This window comes from Monocercomonoides exilis, assembly GCF_001643675.1.
Source record: "Monocercomonoides exilis strain PA203 chromosome Unknown scaffold15-1837935, whole genome shotgun sequence".
Taxonomy (NCBI): Eukaryota; Preaxostyla; order Oxymonadida; family Polymastigidae; genus Monocercomonoides; species Monocercomonoides exilis.
In genome coordinates, this window is record NW_027150560.1 from 1,410,875 (window position 1) to 1,424,628 (window position 13,754).

At 37.4% G+C, this 13,754-nt stretch overlaps 3 protein-coding genes across 3 annotated transcripts; all 3 read left to right on the forward strand.

The window, feature by feature from the left end:
- Positions 1 to 4,752: 4,752 nt before the first annotated feature.
- MONOS_7678 (uncharacterized protein) lies at positions 4,753 to 5,509 on the forward strand (the record flags this gene model as incomplete). The annotated part of the gene is made up of 2 exons (XM_067878022.1): positions 4,753 to 4,936; positions 5,076 to 5,509. The coding sequence occupies 2 exons, from the start codon at positions 4,753 to 4,755 to the stop codon at positions 5,507 to 5,509; spliced, it is 618 nt and encodes a 205-aa protein (XP_067730091.1).
- Positions 5,510 to 5,658: 149 nt separating this feature from the next.
- Positions 5,659 to 6,825, forward strand: MONOS_7677 (uncharacterized protein; the record flags this gene model as incomplete). Its single annotated transcript, XM_067878021.1, has 1 exon — positions 5,659 to 6,825. One exon carries the CDS (start codon positions 5,659 to 5,661, stop codon positions 6,823 to 6,825), a length of 1,167 nt encoding a protein of 388 aa, XP_067730092.1.
- Positions 6,826 to 7,849: 1,024 nt separating this feature from the next.
- Positions 7,850 to 8,625, forward strand: MONOS_7676 (uncharacterized protein; the record flags this gene model as incomplete). Its single annotated transcript, XM_067878020.1, has 2 exons — positions 7,850 to 8,051; positions 8,402 to 8,625. 2 exons carry the CDS (start codon positions 7,850 to 7,852, stop codon positions 8,623 to 8,625), a joined length of 426 nt encoding a protein of 141 aa, XP_067730093.1.
- Between the last annotated feature and the right edge of the window lie 5,129 nt (positions 8,626 to 13,754).

A 13,754-nucleotide genomic window follows, 5' to 3' on the forward strand; every position in this document is an offset into this window, starting at 1 on the left:
TTGAAGAAAAAAGAAACCGAAGCACATAAAAGCGAACAAATACAGAATGCTAATGACTCTGAAATGTTTATCAACAAAAAACCCTACACTCCAGCTACGTTGGAAAAAAGAAGAAAGCTTATGGTTTTGTTTCGTGTTCATGGTCAGGCAAAGGCAGAATCGTTGTATGCCAAAGAATGCTTGCTCACTACAATTACAACTGCAAGGAATTTATAAAAGTTGCAAGTTGGTGTGGTCATTACACAACCGTTTGAAAAAAAAGGAAGTAAAAGAATAGTCGAAAATGACACTTTAAATCAGATTGTTAGAGAAAAAATGAAACTTAACCCTTTTTCAACTTTGAGAAAAACTGCACACGAAATGACAAATGCAGGCCATTCAATTAGGAAATCTTAATTTCATAAAATTTTGATATAAAGAAACAGTGAGACACAAGTTTCCGTTGTTTTCTTTCAAAAAATTACTGTGCAACCATCAGCTGGTAATTCTGAAGAAAATAAACTCCAAAGAATACACTTTGTGGAGAAGCTTTTCCAATATCAGCGGGATGGTGCTGTTCCTTTTTTTATTGACGAGTCTTCTTGGAACATAAGCTGCATTAGAAAGAACGGATGGTCGGAAAGGGGGGATAAAGTGCTTGTTCCTCCTCCTCCTTTGTTTCAATCTCTGACTGCTATTACTTCAATTTCAATGAAAGGAATTGCATATACAGAAATGGCTCGAGGGACAACAAACCACGAACAATTTGAAAAATTTTTGAAAAGATTCTTGCTTTCCAAAAAATCATTTGAAACATCAGTTGTTGTCATCGACAATGCGTCGACACATCATGTGAATACTGAAGAAATTGTTTCACAATCTGAACACAAAGTTCTGTTTTATGCTGCTAACTCACCTGATCAAAATCCTATCGAAAACATTTTTTGAATTCTGGAAAGCCCAAGTTGAAGAAAACTCGTTGAAATGGGAGGATGAGTCTCATTTTATATCAACAATGCTTCAAACTTTCCAGAAAATTCCAGCACATGAAGTTAGAAAAACAATCATGCATGTGGAAAAGGATGGGTGGCATTTGGTTTGGAAAAAAAGGATTTGTAATGTTTAACTCACAATCTTTGACTTTTTTTTATTTCTGCCTGTTTTAACAATCTCAATATTCACTATCAAAAGAAAAGAAATCATGATAAAATAATGAATGTTCTTTTTTTGTTTTGAAGATAAAAGATTGATTGATTAAAAAATGAGATTGATTAAAAAGTTTTTAGGTATCATATTCTTTTATTCATTGATTTAACACAAGTCAGATATATTCCTATGAAAAAATATTCTATCAATAATAGTGAATGTTTAAAAAAATATTAATAAAAAAGTTCTTCTTGAATAAAAATCATGAATGCTAAATATTAGTCAAAACATTATCTTTCTCACTGCAGATAAACCAAGTGAAACAAAAAATATTTGATTCCGAACCTTCAATTCAAAATTGATACAAAATGATTTCAATATTATCATAAATGCAAGCTCATGCCACGATCAGGAAGTTTGAAACAAAACACAATAACAATTTGATAATTTCCTGTTCATAGAAACTGAAGGTTATTGAAAGATCAAGAAACAAAAAAAGAAACACAACCAAACTCAGATAACAATGGAACAATCACAATGAAATGTGAACGAAAATGAAACGTAAGTATTTTTATAAATTGAATCTTAAATGTTTATCATTTTTGAGAAACAACCGAAAAGAAACAAGTTAGTTTATACTTCTTCTTTTGTTTCAATCCTCTGTAAATAATGGCTCTGCAATTATTTTTTAACTTTACGGTATGATCAACATTATTTTTGGACATATCAACATAAATTACGGACAGGCTGAATGGCACAGAATTTTTGCATATATGAAAAATTCAGTTATTAGTTCCAAACTTTTTCTCATATAAAATAATTGTGATTCTGGCACCCTAATGTTTAATTAAATATTGAAATATTCAAAAGTTGAGAAAAATGGGTGATTCTTTTTGAAAAGTCACAAATGTTTAATTTTCAAAAATATCAAAATATTCATATTTTGCTCAAATTTAAGTTTCAGCTCACAAATCTCCTCAAGAATGTTTGAAATAGCATTTTCAAGTGATGGATTCCATTTAAGTTCAGTTTGATATTTGTAAAAAAAATATTTTGCAAAATATGAAATTTTTGATTTATTTGGAAATTAAACATTTGTGACTTTTCAAAAATAATCACCCAAATATTTGAAAGAAACATGTGGGACAATAATCACGAAGAAAAATATTTTGTCCAATATTCTTTTTTATTTTGAAATTATATAGCTTGTTGAAGACCTGAGAAATTTATTCTCAAAAAAAGCCGAAGAAAGAAACAATACACCACAACCCAAATTCCACTTTTTTGTGTTCCACATGTTAATATTTGTTGTTTAATAACATTTTCTGTAACTTCCAACTCGGGGTTTTGAAGAAAAACAAAAATGAATTTTCGTAGAAAACATATTATTTTCTGTCAAAATGCGAATGAAAAAAATATATTAGTCACAATTCATATACGGAAAGCATGTGCTCCATAGCCAGCTCCTAAAGAATCAGATTCATCTTCAGTTTTTTCATCATCTTTATTTAAAGCCAGCTCATCTCTTTCGTCGGATTCTTCAGTTTCTTCTTTTTCAGTTTCATCAAATTTATATTCAACATTTAAAGCTTTCAAACAGGCAATTTTTCAATGAAATCTTCAAATTTAAGTGTTTCTGATCTTTTTCCCGCAAAGCTAGTCACAGACTCATCAAATTTTTTGACTTATATCCCATTTCAAGAAAGGGATTTTCGAAAACAAGACCAAGTGTTTTCTATCAGATTTGTGCAAATACCACTTTCTGGATTCACAAAATTGTATTTGTGGCAAACAGTGTGATGATCATAACCTTAAGATGATAAAGAGCTGTTTCCTTTCCACTCATCAGAGTTAATTATTGATCCTGGTGTAATGTTTCTTATATGAATTAATGTTGATGTGGGGGAAAATACGGACTTTCAAGCTTTTTATGCACAAAGCATGAAAAAATTGTTTCGCTCATAACTTTGTTTTGCTTTCTCATATTTCAAAATAAATTTGATTTTCTTATCTGTAAACAGGCATAGTTGAAATCAAAACAAAAAGTTTTCCAACATTTCACGAATGTCAAAAAATGGACCCATTTTTATTATGTTTTTTGATATGAAAAAGTTAATGAAAAATGCATAATTTTTCAGTGAAAATGCCCAATGCGAAATATTTCGCCCAACATATTTGATTATTTGAATAAAAATAGATTAAAAAGACATGGGACAAAATATTTCACATCAGGCATTTTCACTGAAAAATTATGCATTTTTCATTAACTTTTTCATATCAAAAAACATAATAAAAATGGGTCCATTTTTTGACATTCGTGAAATGTTGGAAAACTTTTTGTTTTGATTTCAACTATGCCTGTTTACAGATAAGAAAATCAAATTTATTTTGAAATATGAGAAAGCAAAACAAAGTTATGAGCGAAACAATTTTTTCATGCTTTGTGCATAAAAAGCTTGAAAGTCCGTATTTTCCCCCATATGTTTAAAAAAAATGAAGAAATCCAGTTGATACTATTTTCTGTGCTGAAACAAAGAAGAGATAGGATATGGAGAAAAAACGTTTTGAAATTCGCTATTGAGCAAATCAACAAACGCAAGGAACAGGGTTGCTTTTCAATTATGAGTATTAATCACAATTTATGGGTGGTTTAAGATCAAACTTCGCCAACACTCATATTTCCTGAGATGTTATTGCACGCATCAGAAATGGAACAAAAACCTGTTAGATTATCAAATAAAAACAGCGAGTGAAAGGAATTTGATCTTGTGCACAGACTGATGAGAGTGGCAAATGTGTTGTCAGAATTCTCTGGGAGCTGAATGTTGTCAATGCAGTCCGGGGCTGCGAAGATTGCACCAATAAAGAAGGAGAAGAGAGAACGACTTCGAAGAAGAAGCAGATCGAGATCGAGCAAGTCTGAGCCGGATGCAGAATTTGATAACCTGATCGCGAAGCGGAAACAAGGTAAGCGTGTGAGATAGCTTTATTCAGTTAGCCGTACGAGGAGATGGGAAGATGAAGAGGTTAGCGACTGGGATTCGGAAAAGCAAGAATTTCAGGAAGAGAAAGAAAGAATAGAAGACTTTACTTGAATCTTTCCCAGGGAGTGGTTGACACCACGGAGATAAGCGAGCGAGTTGAGGAAGTTTATTGAATTCTGTTGAGCCGGCTCGATAAGAATGAGCGATGACATACTGAACACATTTATTCCAGAAAGTGAGAAGGAGTTTTTCACGTGACACACTAACTCAAGATGGAACGCGCTGGTCAGGACAGCTATTACAACGAAGGGGAGAAGAGACTCACCAGAAGCTGTCCGGGTTATGGAACTGCTCCAACCTTCCCTTGAATCGGGGTCTGAAGCTGCCTAGGCTATTGCATCACTGACAGTGAAGGAACTAGAAAAGGCGCACCTCATGGAAGAGGAGAAAGAACGATTGAGAGGACTGTTTTGCGTCTATGCGCTTATTGCCGACTGTATCAGCAGAATTAACCTACTGAAAGTTATCCCACAATCGGGCTTGGAGAGCGCGAAAGGCTTTTTTGAAGGAGGAATGTCCAAGGAGGTGCCAGAAAACCTGAAGATGCTGGTAGAGTGCACCAGCTTTTTTCAAGTGGAGGGGGATGGTCCAGGGTATGGAGCATCCCCCGCTTCTCCCACAGCCTTCGGCCTTGTCGCAGCCAGGAGCGGACGCCCAAGGAGGTACAGCACAGGCAGGAACGCTCAGGGCTTCGCTTACAGACAGCTCCACAGAAGGTGATACGGAAGGAGTTTTACCGATTTCAAAGGAAAAAAGAGAACACCCCAGTCTCAAGCACAGTTCTTCCCAACCAATGCCTGGAGTCCAGTCCCTATCACTGGACCATTGCTACCAGCTCCCCCGATGACCCAAGGAGGGACAGCTGTGGAATCGACAGTTGGAACCAACAAATGGTCGCATGAATAGAGAGGGAGAGAGGAGAGAGAGCCGCGCTTTGCCGCAAGACCGAGAGAAGAGTGAGAGAGTCAAATTCCAGCGAAATGAATATGCAACGAGAAACAGCAGCTCCGGGCGAGATGAGATCAGAGACAGAAGTGCCGAAACAACACTTGAATATCGGAGAGACTGTGAACTCGTTAGTCCAAAGGAGGGAGAGAGAACGAGAAACCACAGGGGATCGTGCGATAGAGATATCGAGAGAAGATGTACAACACGATGCAACGAGAACAGAAGGAGACTCCGCATATCCCCGAGTGACGGGACAGACGAGCGAGAAGGGGAACGAGAAGATAGTTTGGAGAGCTTCTGGGACTGTTATCGAGTCCCCAATTGGGAGCGCCCTGGAGGTGAGCTCGAAGACAGCTATTGCAGATACTCTCGAAGGAGAAGGAAATGCATAGATACAGTTTGGCCACAAGACGCCAGAAGTGAAAAGGAGTATAGCGAGTGGACCATTGATGGAACCACCGCCTGGGGAAGTAGTGAACAGGCTGAACAAGTGGAAGGAGAATGGGGGAGACAAGCTAATGAGCCGTAGTATAAGAGCTCGATGGATGAGTCCCCATTCCCCATTCTCAATCGAGGAGAGAAAACACAGAAAAGAGTTTCGGGGGAAGACGGAGATGATGAACAATTATTTATCCCTCTTGGAGGAGGAATTGAAGGAGGGAGTGGTGAAGCCCGCACAGAAGTCGGAGGTGAAGTGGTTCAACCCGACATTCATGGAGATAAAGAAGAACGGAAAGTGGAGAAAGATCCTGGATTGCAGAGCTCAAAACAGAGAAGTGCAGGGAAAGCACTTCAAGATGGATTCCCAGGAGACAGTGGTGGAACTCCTGGAGGAGAACGACTGGATGACCACTATGGATATATCGAGTGCATACCAGCACGTCAAAGTGGACGAACAATTCAGTCCCAACCTGTGCTTCAGCTTTCAAAATCAAGCCTATTCCTATGTGGGGATGCCCTTTGGAGCGAAGGATGCTCCCAGAGTATTCACGAAGATAATGAGACGGGCGGCGTCATATATCAGAGAACACTGGAAAGTGAAGCTTGTAATGTATCTGGACGACATTCTCCTCATGCACCCAGACAGGGATGCATTGAGATTGATCTCATAGGAGATAGCCCAGTTCTTGAGAAATCTGTGCTGGATACTGTCGGAAGAGAAACTGAATTTGGAACACACAAGGAGCATGGAGTTCCTGGGGTTGCTTTGGAACTCGGAAAGGGTGGAAGTGACGCTCCAAGAGAGGAAAAGAGTGCTGCTCCTGGAGGATGCACGAATCTGGATAACATATGCAAAGAGAAGGAGGAGACAAAAGACGAGAGACTTAGCAGCACTCCTCGGGAGATTGAATTTTGTGAGGTTACAACACCCACCAGCAAGCTTGTGGATGGCGCGAATGCAATACGTGCTGAAACAGGCAATAGCCCACGAGGGCTGGAAGGGAACGGTGATAGTCAACCCAATGATTCTGGGAGAATTAACACATTGGAGGAAAACCCTGCAAGAGAACAGACCGAGGTGTCTGAGGAAGAGAACAAGGCCAGCAGTACTTACAACAGATGCGTCAGAGCTGGGTTGGGGTGCAGTGTTAACAATTCCGAAAGAGAACAAGGAAGAGATGATATATGTCAAAGGATGTTAAACACGCTAGGAGAGTGCGTAATCGATAAACGAGAAGGAGTCCAGAGCAGTGTTGAGGACACTTGAGAAAAAGGGAGCGTGGCTGCAACAACAGAAGATAGATTATATTCGTCTGAAGACAGACAACATGTCCACGAGGTGGACAATACAGAAGAAGAGGGGAGCGCCATCGCTCATTCAAACACTGAGAGCATTGGAGAAGAAACTGAACCGCCTGGACTTGACAATACAGACAGAACATCTCCGGGGAGAGCAGAACACGGAGGCAGATGCACTCAGACGGATGGCGAAAAAGCCGGACTACGCACTGAGGGGGGAGAAAGTCGCAGAGATATTACAAACATTTTGACGGAGAACACCAGATATAATTTCAGAACATATTGTGCCTGTGCCCTGCGGAAGTATTTGGAGACTATCCTCCGTGAGAAGGAGGAGAGAGAGAAACGCAAGAAAACGATGTAGTGTTGATCCATCCGTTCTTGAGAAACATTGGACGGGTGCTGAAAGAGAGAATGAACGAAGCTCAGAGGGATCTGACGATTCTGATTCTGCCAGCCTGGCGGGGGCAGACCTGGACCCCGCTACTGCAGCCTGGGAATTTGATAAAGACCCTGGGCACCTTTCAGGAGTGCATGATACCTGGAGCGAAGATGAGAAGGGAAGGATGGAAATTACCACCAGGAGAGGTAATAAGCGTTATATTGGCAAAGAGATTATTCAAGGAAGGGACCTCTTTCTAGCGTTGGGGGAATACGTTGGAGCAATGGACATAGCAGCAGCAATACAGAGAAATCAGAAGAGTGAAAGAGACACGTGGAGAGCACTGCGAGGGTTCAAACAATACCTTGATAGAGAGAGCATGGATGAAATTGACCCCCTCACATCCAGAGATGCCAAATGGATTATGGCGGAGTTCACTGAAACACTCTCGAATACGAACCTGTCTTGTGGAGTGATTTATCAGACAGTTCGGAAAGTACTGGATTCTATTAATCTATTCAGATAGACTAAGATTGATCGAAAGGAAATTGAAATATTCCTAAAGACCTATGTGGGGGATAAGCCAAGAAGGGGCAAACGATTCAAATCAATGTGGGACTTGACAATCATCACGAAATGGGCTGAAAGCACCTACGACGCAAAAGATATACGGATACTCCAGAGGAGAGCCCTCATCCTCACTATGATCTTTGGAGCTTTAAGGCCAGCTGATCTGGAAAGAATGAGAAGAGAGACAACGATATTCAAAGATAACTCTGTCCAGACACAAGTACGAACCAAGACTTCGGGAGGTGAGGTTATAAGAGTTATAATAAATAAACACCCCAATCCACGAATTGATTCAGCAGAAGCGCTCCAACGTTGGATGGACTATACAAAGACAACGTTTAAGGATGAACATGTGTGGTTGGTATCAGAGAAGGTCTGCCTGCAAGTGCGCAGAGAATAAAAGAAGAATTAGTGGCTGTCCTGAGAGAGAACGGAATACCCGACACATTTACCTCGTACTCGATAATACACGCTGTGATAACACACTTAGCATGACAAGAAGGAGCGGACTGGAAGGCTATTAATGCTTATGCGAGATAAGCTCCGGGTTCGAGAGTGGCCCAGGAATATTATTCCGTGTTACCGGTACAAGACACAAATTGGATCCTGGAGACAATCTGCGGACCAGTACTCCAGGGGGGAGAAGAGAACAAGCCAGATAGGAGCGGAGATACGAAGGAAGGGACGCTGGAGATAGCAGAGGCAGATTCGAAAGATCATACCGATGAATCACCAAAATCTGGTCTTGAAGAAGGGAAGAAACCGACGAGAAAGCGATCAAAAAGAAGAGAGAGTTTTCTTAAGGATGGAGGTTAGAAAAGTGAAACGGCTCAACCTCGGAGCTCGACACCCCGACAACCGAGTCGTCAGAAGACACCCTCCATAATCCCCAGTAACATCAGTGAGCTGACTGGAGGAAGGACACAACTCCACTGAAGAAGAGAGGCAAAGATCGGAAGAAGCGTATCGGAAGAAGTTTTGGACTGATAGGAAATGACACTGAAGAGGCAAGGGCCAGACCGATGTCGCCTCAAAGATATCCCAAGAGAGAGGGTGTAGAGCAGGAGTGCAGCACCATCACCCGCACGCTCTCAACTCATCTGCCGCACTAGAGTGTGCTAGGGAGGAGGGTTTTAGATCACGTGAACTTAAACAGAAGGGATTTCGAGACTCATTATCGAGGAGCAAACCTACTCCTTGCATTTGTTAATTCGCTCCATTGCGAATTTATTGAAACGCAGTGAGACAGGATTTGCTCCGAGATAATACGAATACGGATGGATAGACGATAGGCGACTGGGTGCGAAGACGAGATATAAGTTTGTGGTGAGATGACGAGAAAAAATGGCGAGACAGAAAAGGAAAGACTAAAGATCAACAGCCAGAAATGTTTTTCTTTTCCTGACAACGAGGCAGATACACAGGGATGAAGAAAGTGCTCATATCGAGAGCGCACTCCTGATATAGATCATGAATGAGTCGCATAGAAGAAAACAAGACCATCATTTTGCAGTGTCTGATGATTGGGATTGTTATGTTAATACAGCAGAAGAGCGGGAGGCAGAGCGCTGCACAAGCAGTTTTCTTTTCCACTCCTCGCTGAAGCGAGAGTGGTTTCACTTTCTGCTCCGTTTTGAGCTTTCGCCTCACCGGATCCCTGAATAGCCAACAGGAGACAGCTCTAAGGAGAAATGTCTCCTGCCCTCTGGTCTTCGTGACCAAGGCGAAAAGGCGAATTAGGTGGTGAAGTGAAGCAGACAATGCATTATTTCATTTTTCTATTAAAAATGTTATTGTTTTGTGTTTTAATCTCGCCCTTTTTTTCCACGTCATATTTAGGAGGGCGAAGTTCTCACTTAAACCGCACATAAATCGTGATCAAGACTCATTATCTCGGAGTAAACCTGTCTCACTGCGTTCTATCAATGCATTTTTGGATTGTTCATAGTAATTTGCACCTTTTTTAAATGACAACTCAGAACATGAATCAGAAAGTTTTTCTCTTTTCTTAATATTCTTTTTGCTCTGAAGTCAATTTTTCTGTTAAAATTCCTTTCAAGCAAATTTCATGCAAACTGTTTGGAAGTGAAGAAAACAAGACTTGTTTGAGTGCTTTCTGTGCCAATCCCATGGCATGGCTTTTTCTGTAAAATTCCTTGACATATTGTTTTTCAACTTTTAGCAAATAGGTTTTTCTACAAAAGACTATGCGCATGCGTGAAAAATATGAATGAGCATCTGCTATCTCTCTGATTTCGAAAAGAATAGAATGTTGAAACTTCACAGACAGATGTGACATCAAAAACAATGAAAATATAAAACATTTCATCACTGGAGAACGGAATTTCGAATTTTTGGATAATTATCTTGTCCTTCTGTCATTTGTGTAATTTTTGTTCAAATGAACAACTCTTGTGTTCGCTTTTTGCTTTTTGATTTTTGGATTTCATTTTCTATCTTCTTCGATAACCATTTGAGTCTTTTCGAATGAAATAACAATTAGAGAAGATAACAATTAATATATTATCATTCAAGCACTTAAAAAACAGTTGTTTTTGTCGCATTAGAATCCGCCATTCGAAAAGATTGTTTAAATTATCTTTTTTGAATTTTGTTCCACATATTGATTTCTAAGATTTTCCTCAACATTATCATATTTCAACATTTCATTTTACACAAAAATGTCAGTATAACAATTATTTGATAGCAAAAAGTCTAGAACAAACCATTGAAATTTTCATGAAAGAAAAATTTTTGTTCCAAATATTTCTCTTTACCCAAAATTAATTTCTATCATCTCATAGTCTTGATAAACTTTTTTCATTTTTGAATTGAATTTCAAAAAAAAAAAATAAACTTCAATATGGGTGATTATTTTTGAAAACATAACTTTTTTTGGGGTGTTTATTTTTCAATAATTGTTGATTTTTGGGAAAAAATATGTTTTCAAATGTTCAATTCATGACGACTGTGTTAATAATTAGTGTTTTTTCTCAAATAAAGATGAAAATTTTTATAATAAGTTTTTTCTTTTTTCAGTGTTCTTTTGTTGATATTCAAGTGAAATTTTCGAATCGAAATTTCTGAAAGAAAAAATATGATTTCAAAAATAATCACCCATATTTAATTTCCTTTAAAAAAAAACCAAAAAACAAACTGAAATACAGTTTGTGCAAAAAATACCGGACAAGATCGATTTCACAAGAACTGCAAAAAGAAAAATTCTGACAATTTTCCTCAAAATATATCTCATCAATACAAACTCAATTGATAAACGAGACTTTCAAATATCTCATTTGTGCCCAGAAAATAGTTATTTTTCTATTTTCGGAGAAACTCAAAATCCAATTTCTCCGAAATATGAAAAACAATTATCTATGAGTACGAATGAGGCGATTAAAAAAGTCTTGTGTGTCAAGTTAATTTGTATTGATGAGATATATTTTGAGGAAAATTATCAGAATTTTTCTTCTTGCGGCTATTGAGATATCGATCTTGTTCGGTATTTTTTGCACAAACTGAACAAATAAAAATTACAAAAAAATTTTTTTAAAATATTTTGGATAAAATTAATTTCTTATGTGGACGAAATTGGAATTAAAATTAGTTAATTATTATTTGAAATTGAATGAAAAATAACATTTTGAGTATTTTTTTTTCTAGAGATGAAAGTCACAATTTCTCATTATTTTTCAAATTATCTGAATATATAACAAAATAGCAAAGAAATTGATGAACATATGTTCGAGAATAGAATATTTTTCAGTTTTATTACAGTTATTCACGAAAATTCTTTTAATAATCAAACCATAATAGATATTTTGATTACTGTAAACTGCAAATAAAACCTTACTCTTACAACAACATCGAAAAAGAAGAGCAACAACTATTTTGCTTTTACTTTGCAATGGATGTGCTGAAGTTAAATGAATTCGAAGCGGGCTCTTTTCTTTCAGTATAAGCATAAAAAAATCCACATTTAACCATTGCATTGGAACAACCTGAACAAACAAAATTTCGAAAAAAGGCAAGCATTCAAAATTTAATTCAATAGTTGTATCATTTTCATCCGCCTGAGCAAAATCGTTGCCAATCGTGGAGCAGATGCCGATTTCTTCACCAAAACACAACAAACGCCATGCACGATAACCGGGATTCCATTGAAAGATCTACCATTTTTTGGCCAATATCATCTTTAATAGCCCATATGACTCATTTGTCTTTCCAAGCGAAGCTTAAAGGATTTCAGTGATTTCGATGGTTTTCCAAATCCGCGTTCAATTCCATTCCGATAGACATTCTTCATCGAACATGTCCCCATTTTTATTGAAATTTCATCTGATTTATCGAAATTTCTTTGGATGCTTTGAATTAAAAAAAAATGCTTGGAATTGCAATTGGGCATCAATCACTCTGTGTTTGTTGTGAGGTTTGAATTATTTATTTATTTATTCTGTGCTGTTCACTTTCACATTTCTTATCCCCCCTTTGGAATTTTTAGAACATGACTTTGAAGATGTGGTTGATTTTTATTGAAATGCACTCAATTTATCAGAAAAGCACTGGCTTTTAAGTGGTTCCGCATTGGAAGGATTTGAATGGGAAGAAAAGACATTATTATTGGAGCAATTGAAAATGAATAATGTGAATGAATAATTCAAAGAAGAAGAAGGAAAAGCGAGTGAAAGGATGGAGTTTATGAGAGGGAGAAGGAAGAGATGGAGGATTGATCAATGCAGGAAGGAACACGAGGAGCAAACGATTGCGAATGGAGAAGAGGCAGAGGAAATTATTTGTATTTTGCAATGAGAATGCTTGATTTGCAAAGAAGGGCAAATTGTGTTTGTGTTTGTTTGCTGATAAAAATTGTTTTTTTTTTTTTGAATGATGAAAAATATTCAGAATTGAAAAATAAAAGAAAGAGATTGAATTTTTGTTTTTATTTTATTTTACAAAATGTATTTTTGAGGTTTAATAACAACATGTTTGGTTTCTTTATTTATTTGCAATCTTTTTTTAACCCTTTTTTTTTTAAATGTATATGCAGAGAAAGTTCACAAAACATTTCCATTCAACTAGCACAAATGGCTTCTTAAAAGGATCTTTTCACTGAAAAAAAGCAGGTGAATATTTTTGAGTAACTGACAATGGCTGTGTGCATGAAATGGATCAACATACAAAATGTGGAAGGAGCAAGAAAGCGGAAGAATTAATTTGGGAGTTTTGGGCGAAGAAGCTGGAGAAGCAGTGTGAAAAGATAAAACGGGTAAGAATATGAAGAGCAGAATGGAGAAGATATGAGACGGAGAGGAGGTCTGTAGGAGGGGATAATGATGATGAGTTACACAGAAAAGATTTTTTTGAAAGAAGAACAAGTTTTGATATGTGAGGACTGAAAAGAAAAAAATGAAAACAGCTGAGGAAAAAGATGAATTAATATATGATATATTGGAGGGTGATAAGGAAAAGCGAAGAGGAAAAAATGAAAGAGAAGAGAAATTGAGAAACAGTTTTGAGGGAAAGATTTTTCATTGAAAGAGACAAAGAAAAGGGAATTGAGGAGCTAATGAACAAAAGAAGAGAAGAAAAGAAGAAGAGAGAATGGAAAAGAAAGACTCACTATCTGATTGCGTTGGGAGATAAAGTTTTCAATAATTCAGAACAACACATTCAAAGAGAAAACATGGGTCATTTGTGAAGGTGTGGCATTTGTTGCTTTTTGTGCTTTTGTCATTCAACAATTTTTGTTTGAAAAGTTTCTTATTATTTTCTGGTGAATGCACTATTAAGAACATGGAAAAATTCAACTTTTTCTGAAAAACAAAGTATTATCTGATTACAAATTGTTTTGTCATTCAGGCGATGCAAGGCAGATTCTTATCATTTGTTGTATTTATTTGGACATGTTTCATCTCTCTGTTCGACGTTTCTTTTTGTTTGTAATT